Source organism: Cyclopterus lumpus, chromosome 23 (genome assembly GCF_009769545.1).
Source record: "Cyclopterus lumpus isolate fCycLum1 chromosome 23, fCycLum1.pri, whole genome shotgun sequence".
NCBI lineage: Eukaryota > Metazoa > Chordata > Actinopteri > Perciformes > Cyclopteridae > Cyclopterus > Cyclopterus lumpus.
The window spans coordinates 9,502,605-9,510,480 of NC_046988.1; the positions used below are offsets into that span (position 1 = coordinate 9,502,605).

The window sequence follows — 7,876 nt, forward strand, 5'->3', positions numbered from 1 at the left end:
AGTTATTATTATTTGTTTTGTTTTTTCCCCATGAACAGTTGAATTCAAACAATGTCTTACTTCTTTCAAGATGTTTACAGCTGCACTGTAACATTTCCTATTTCAAACATGACCAGGGAGGAAATGCAAAGTAAAAATAAAGTTGAATAGACATTTTGTGAAATTGTTTGACTTCCATATGGAGGCATGACAGACACCCATGTGGACTGGACGCTGTGCACTGAACACATAAACACACAAAGAGATTCGTGAAGAAAAAAAATCATTCATTTTTATTGAAAAAAAAGAACAAAAGGTACATTGAAATTGTGCATGTCACAGAGTGAATGTGTGTCTCTCTTGAAGAAGACAGCTTGGCAGGTTAAATGCGTAGGAATCATTGACAAAGCTAGAGTTCGATGATGATTACAAGCGTGCAGAAGCATAACCAGTACACCACACACACTTTGTCTCGCAGCAGAGTTATATGAATTTATCATCATCCCACTTACATTTTTATGACATCAAAAGGCACGAGATATAAAAGAAAAATCAGAAATTCCTTGAAATAATCATCTACGTATAGTGAAAATGAAAGAAGAAAAAAGACATAAAAGTGGCATTAAAGTTCATAAAACACAACACCAGGTGTCTCAATAATGATTTATAAAAAACTAGACAATCAACAAAACTGTTTTGACAACAACAGATTTAACGTCATATGGAGATATGGAATAAGTTTAACAGGAGTAAAAAAAACGATAACTTTGGCAGAGCTGTTCCTGTTTGCATAGAAAGTGAAAATGAAAAAGTAAAAGTGATAACAATTGATCTTTTTTGACACTATGAAAGGAAAGATTTAACCTTCATCTGGTACCGGAGTTGAGACTTTTCAAATCAAAGTCTTTGGACACAGAGGAGTTTAAGGATTACACACTTTGGCTGACTCATGCTGCAACATTTTACTGAACTAATTAAGTAGCCAACTTCCAATCAACTTTTCTTTATGGATTTACACTCTCATGGTACACCATAACACCACAGGAAGTGCCATACGATTGCACTGTGCATGTGGCGATAAGAGCCCCATATGTGAACTACTCTCCTGCTATTTGGGTTGGTGGGCGTAGGGTTGATTATATATCTAACCGGTCTCCTCGTCCGCATTGACTTCCCTTAATGAAGAAAATCCGTGACGGATAATGACTTTAACGTGTGCTTCCTGAAAAAAGTACTTTAATTTGTAAATGTGTTATCCTAAATTTAGCTTTGTCCAGAAATGTAATACCTGCTCGCCACCACTGGAGGGCAAATGAGCCGACTGTGAGAGAGCCTATGGATGAAAGAATGAATGAATATTTGAGGGGGTCATTTTCCAGATACAATGAATGTCATTTTCTGATGTTGTAATAGTATTATGCTTGATATTGCACCAGACAACTGTCTCTTGTTCTCTGTTACCCTGAAAACCTTGATCACATTATCCGTATTGCAGCAGATGTTAAACAAATTAAATCTTGTAACTTAACACTCATCAGTGCACGATGAAGCATAATTAAATTCAGTCGTTGTCCAGCCGTTATCTTCCTATGAAATTTGGTCCTTGTCTGTGCATGTATCTTGCTTACTAAAGCATAAGAAACCATCTCGACATAAACATGTTTAATTGTACTATTGCATTGGTGTTGCAATAGTATATGAAATGGGGTAAGAAATGTTCAAAAAGTTACAAAGGCAAACCGGTTTTTCCTCCCCAGCCTCCTACTGCTGCAGAGGAAATCCTTCGGGAAATGGACATTGGTTTTCGAACTGTTCTCAGTTCAAGTAAAACATGAATGTGCAAGAAATGATACGACATGTTGGGTTATAAAAACGCAAATGTGGCTCTGTGTACCTTGACAGCTGCTCGAGTGTTGAAAAGATACAATACAATACAAATCCATCAGTTTTCCAATCCATCAAAAATATCCTTCATTTAGTCTCCCTTCGTCACCTTCTCAAAGCTTTGTTTGTGCGTCTGTGTGCGTGTGATGCCGTCTGCACATGTGGTCATACATGTGCACGCATACAGTGTGCGTGTGCTCAAATCGTGTGTCTGTTTGTGACCGCTCTATGTGTGGTATGTGTGTGTGTGTGTGTGTGTGTAACTGTGGGTTGTGTTGCTCTATATTGTGGGTTAGATGGGTGCAGGAACCTGTTGCCTTCCAGGGGCGAGCTGAGAGGAGAGTTTCTGGGAGTGCCAACGGGTCTCCTTATACACAAACCAGGCGTTGCCCGCCCACACAAACATGTTGAGGAAGCCAAACACCTGAAAGAATGCAGACAGAAAACAACCGACAGATTAATATTACTGGACAGCACATTTAATAGGCTGTAAATCTGTGACACAAGCAATTTGGGAACAAATACAATTTTTCATAACATTTTATGGGTTTTTATATCAATCACAAACTGCCACATTAGCTTTAGACCAGCGACACAGTGCACAGCAACAGAGCCTGAGGAAAATTAAAGTGTTACTGCTCACTGGCTCATGAGTCAGGCTGTTTAACATTTCTGCTCAGCTTTTCTAAATTATATTATATAAACTGCAGGGATGGGACGCTGCCACAATCAACGACTCTAATTTTCTAGAAATAACCTCTCTGTTGGCCGAGGGTTTGTATTTCATGATGGAAATGAATGCAGAGGGAGTGAACGCTTTCCTGAGATTGGGTGCAAGTGTGACCACAATCTTGGCGTTCATAAAGCCGCTGTGTATTCCTTCTCACCACAGAGATGTTGAGGGTCCTCATGCTGGCGAACTCTGTGACCTCGCAGGTGATGTTGCTCCCCTGGCACAGTGCCAGCGTGGCACCGATGCCTCCCGTGTCCGTGGCGTCCTTCACGTTCTGCAGGCCCTTCGCCCAGGCGGACGAACACACCAGCCACAGGAAGACCAGGACCGCTGTGATCACGAAGTCCTGGAGACGAGGGACACGACTCTCATTTAACAGTTGATTGAGTGTGTGTCTGTCGGCAAACTGGCCAAAAAGATCAATACTCACGAAAATGGGTCCAAAGTCGGAGTCCTTGTAGACGTGCATGTATCCTAAATACACCAGCAGAGCGACCATGCTGTACAGAAAGCAGACGACGGCGATGCCCACAAAGAACTCCGCTGAGGAGGCAGCGTCTCCCACCATGTATGTCGTCGGGACAGAGCGGTTACAAACAGTGGCGTTCCCCTCGATGAGCGGGACCTGGCTCAACCTGGCAAGATGAAGGGTTAAATCATTACAGGCCTTTTAAAAAAAAAAAGTATTCCATTGTCCTGCGCAATTGATGACATTTTCAAAAAACGCGTCGGGAATCAAACCTGAACGGGTAGTGAAAGTTGGCATCGAGAGTCTCGTCCCTGCCATCGTCGCAGAAGAGAGATACAATGTTCTTCCCCGAGTATCCGCCACAGCTTCCAAAAGCAAATATGGCCGTGAGCTGTTTGGACAGACAGGAGAGAGTGAGCGATTTGGGAGATGGTTGAGACTGATGTTCGGAAACTCTGCTCTGCCTTGAGGAACCATGGGAGATTTGTTTAAGGGAGGACGTCCTTTCTAATAAACCTACAATGCAAAAACAACTAACTATGACACATGGACTGGGAAAAAGAAAACCATAATCATAATTTGATGGTGATCCTCCCTACGTGCGAGTGCTCTTGGGTGGTACAGTATAATGTCACCAGAACATCCACACTTAGAAGGAAGTTGGCAACCTAGAAGCTCGTCAGCAGTAAAGAGCCAGAGGGAATAACAGATGGCCAGCAGTTTAATCTAACAAACAGATGAAAGTAAAAAATTTAAAAAGCTCGTCATTTGCTTCTTTCATTTGTTTCTCTCACATGGAAATACTCAATCTAAAACAAAGAGCTGATTTTATAGACCTTCCTCTCACAAATTAAATCACATGTGACTTACATGGCCGCACTAATGCTGCCATTCAGCTCTTGAATTCTTTCTTGCAGGGGCAGAAAGCATCAGCGTGTAGGCCATGTGACACTAATTCTCTCCTTAAAACCAACACGTACTGCATTATTTTAGTCTCAGCTTAACCCTCAAACTGCAGCAGGCGGATCACATTATTTCAGGGGCTTGAGCTCCTTCGGACTCTCACTGATATCATTTTACTCAAGCGCCGTGGATCTCATTTGTTCTGCTCTAAATGTGCGGTTAACAGTTTTCACACACTCTCACTGAGCAACAGGCAGTACAACAGACAGCTGTGCCACAATACAACACTAAGTCAAAGATTTAGCGTCACAGATGGGAGCCAATTAGCTGTCCCAACACCTTAAAAAAGTGGATTTGGTGAACATGCATGCAAACAGCGGCTTATTTGCACATCTAGCAGACACGGAGCAACACTATCATTCATTTAGAGTTGTGTTTCCTTGTATTGAATCTAAGTTTGTGGCGGTAATGACATGCATAAATCTGTTCATCGATCAGGACATTAATAAACATACTTTTAGCTGAACTTAAATTCAGTTTCATCAGCATAACTGTATCACACATATGTACACCCTTGAAAAATCCTCACGACAGACCCCCTCAACTTTTAGCCTTGAGCGTCACACCACAACACCCACATATACTGCACGCACGCACACACACACACACACATATACTGCACGCACGCACGCACGCGCGCACACACACGCGCACACACACACCCACATATACTGCACGCACACACACACACACACACATATACTGCACGCGCGCACACACACACACACACACACACCCCTCTCTCCAGATGTTTCTCCAGATGTCACTGGCGGCCACTTCCTGTTTTTTGGAGCTACACACCACACCATAAGCGCCATCTCTCACATTCTTGTTTCACTCTCCCACTACAAGGTCATGGAGGTGAATGGACCATATCAACCATGAATGCAACCACTCACAATATGTGATAGAGGACATAAAGGAAAAAAGAAAGATTGTTAATCGTGGAAAGGACCCTTTTGCTGTAAAAAAAAAGAAAAGAAAGGACATGAATATGCCAATACATCTGAAATATCTTGATAGACATAATCAGCAATGCTCTTACTAAAAGGTCGTTGAGTCCGGGTCTGTCCAAACAAAAAAAACAAAAAAACACTGGAGCGTCACCATGATGACAGTGGGTTTCCTTCAGAAGCCCAAGACACGAGTTTGTCCCTCTTTTGGCAGAGGAACCTGACATCTTGATCATCATTCTTCCACATTTTGAGTGAATGCCTTGTGGCATGCGTTACTCCAAACCCTCCTTCCTGTTTACTACTACACGGAAGATAACATCGAGGGAGGTATGAGTGTTGAGGCTAAACAACTCTTCTGCAAAGTAAAATACTTTTTTTTTTAAATGTGGAATATTCAAGAGGATTACAGGGGAAATGGACAGTGGGCAAACATGTTGCTCTTTACATTAGGCAACCTGCTGGAAGCCGTCCAGTTTCACTGACAGCAGTAGTGATGTCAGAACTCAAAAAAAGATATCATCAACTTGCTGTTTTTTTCATTTACTGCTGTGTTTAATTTAAGTCAAAACACTGTGGGGCAAACACACCGCTGGCCATGTTATTTATTAATGAGAGGCTTGCCGAGCATGCATGCAGCGGCTTTGTGTCAACACTGTCCCTAAATGACAGAGATTTGTTGTCGACCAGAATTTAATAGTAACTAACAACACATTTTCTCCATTCATTTGAAGAACATCAGAATAATAGTTATACAATTCCTGTAACAATTCCCTAAAGTCCAGGTGGACATCTTCAAATACCTTATTTTGTCAAACCATCCGCCTGAAGTGAAAAGATATTAATGTACTATCACTTAAGACAAAACTTAATATGAAATCCTCCTGGTTTCAAACTCCTGGACGTGCTTATTGACATGTCACTGCATACTATATTGGACATTCCCAGCATTAAAAAGGCAGTAAATATGCCCAGACGATTTACCATCCACACCCTTGTGAATCACAAAATATGCCGGTTCAGATAAGGGTTACATAAGGCCAGCCCAGTGGAACACACTCACACAGGCTGGTCCTGGGTCAGATGACTGGGTGTTACTGCAAGCTCTATTGCTCCATATGTGTTTGCATTGTGAAAAAAATAAATAGAACAGCTGATCTGCATTATTACCCCTAACTGGATTCCGCTGACCCAGTTATGAAGAGCAGAACTGATTACTGGACGTTCGCGTAAGGAACTGTTGCACGTCTCGACTGCATGAGTAGCCAACCGTGTGCACGGGTACTCGGAGGTAAATTATTGCTGAGCGATGCATTAATCTGTAACCGTGTGGTCTGAAGGCCGGGCCCACGAAACCAGCAAAGCGATCCACATGCACTCACTGGTCATGACTGAGCTCAACTCCCATTACACACGTTTCCTTCACTTTCATTCTTATGAATCTTCTGGATATTATTTTGTGAGATATTAACCAAAAGTCAAATTAAATAAGAAAAGTGTATTGCGACAACAGCCATATAATTGGGTATTAGTTTAGTTTACATTACTGCAGGCATTCTATTCATTCTCTAAGATGTAAAAACTCAAAGTTGATAAATGCTGAAAAAGTCATGTTCATACGCATCATGTATGAACATTTTTGCCATCTGCATTTTTCATAAATTCCACCTAAAACTGTTTTTTTTTTTCTCGCCGGGAAAAAGGAAAATCCTAGAAAAGGAATGGACCTCCCTGTTATCTGGGTATGACACACACTCACACACACTCACAGTAGATGCATCCAACTCACCCACTCCACCAGTTTGACGAAGCCCAGCGGCTCCTTCAGCGGCGACAAGTTAAGTCGAAATCCGGTCATCATGATTTTCGTCTCGGATCCAACAATCTTTATCCAGTCGCTCCTAAACTCTGGATGTTGGTCCAACAGGGAGGAAAAAAAGGGGCGTTGTTTGTCAGAATGACGTAGTCGTACTGCCGACGCTGCAAAAGATGACCAACCCGAAGTTGTTTTAAAGTGACTTTTTACAACCGAATAAAAACTTCGTCCACGGAGACGAGACCAAGTCTACCAAGTGACAACACAGGGACACGCGTGTCAGGAACCTTTAACCACACATGTCAACGGAGCAAGCGTTCCTTCAAAGTGGATACTTCTTGCAGTGTAGTTGTAGAAAAACGAGTGCCTAAGATCTTCACTAGGGTGATGCGCAAATTACGCAGGCGATGCGGCACATAAAGTGCGTAAAGGGGTGCCAAATTACGCTCTGCTTTTTGGGGAGAAAGCGTCGCGTGTATTTAGTTACAGGAAACGGATGCGACAGGGGGAAAACGTGCTCACACTGTTGCAAGAATGTTAGGTTGTTCTACTGGGCTGGGAGAAAAACAACGTCATACACACGCGGCGAGTACATGTGAAAACAATTACTGTACACAGTCAAACTTAAGATACAGCCCGACTACCACAAGACATCAGAAGTGTCCTTCTAAGTTGTCATTGGATACATCCTCCTCCTCCTCCTCCTTTTCAGTTCCTGTGAAACGCCTATTCGGTGCCGATTAGGTCATGACTCAACATTCAGCCAAAGAAGAAGAAAACCTCAGGCCAGCTACAACCAACCGAATGAGCAACAGGAAGCGTTTCACGAGACGGGCTGAACTCGGTAAAGGGGAGCTCCACTGTGAGGATGGTTCATCATCAGAGGCGTGACACCGAGTCTGCCTCTGATCTGCAGTGTTATGATGAGACAGAGACGAGATGTATTGCCCAAAGTATAGCAGCATTTTTATTGGAGGGTAAAGGAATATGTGGTCTCTGTTAATGGAGAGAGTTGAGGAAGGCGTGTCAAAACAAAAGCATACCAACGCCAAGCAGACATGGTGAGGACACAAACAACT

General features: G+C 42.6%; 1 protein-coding gene across 5 annotated transcripts; it reads right to left on the minus strand.

The window, feature by feature from the left end:
• Positions 1–249: 249 nt before the first annotated feature.
• Positions 250–7,686, minus strand: sypl1 (synaptophysin-like 1). 5 transcript variants are annotated; one of them, XM_034526419.1, is made up of 6 exons: positions 7,599–7,686; positions 6,771–6,889; positions 3,338–3,456; positions 3,027–3,231; positions 2,751–2,942; positions 631–2,287 (listed from the first exon to the last, which is right to left on the minus strand). In XM_034526419.1, the coding sequence occupies exons 2-6, from the start codon at positions 6,840–6,842 to the stop codon at positions 2,156–2,158; spliced, it is 720 nt and encodes a 239-aa protein (XP_034382310.1). In that variant the 5' UTR covers positions 6,843–6,889; positions 7,599–7,686; the 3' UTR covers positions 631–2,155. The 5 variants fall into 5 exon arrangements, with proteins under 5 accessions (XP_034382307.1, XP_034382310.1, XP_034382308.1 ...); XM_034526417.1 differs by lacking the exon at positions 7,599–7,686 and adding an exon at positions 7,442–7,595; XM_034526415.1 differs by lacking the exon at positions 7,599–7,686 and adding an exon at positions 7,442–7,595 and having other exon boundaries at positions 6,771–6,961.
• Positions 7,687–7,876: the final 190 nt, after the last annotated feature.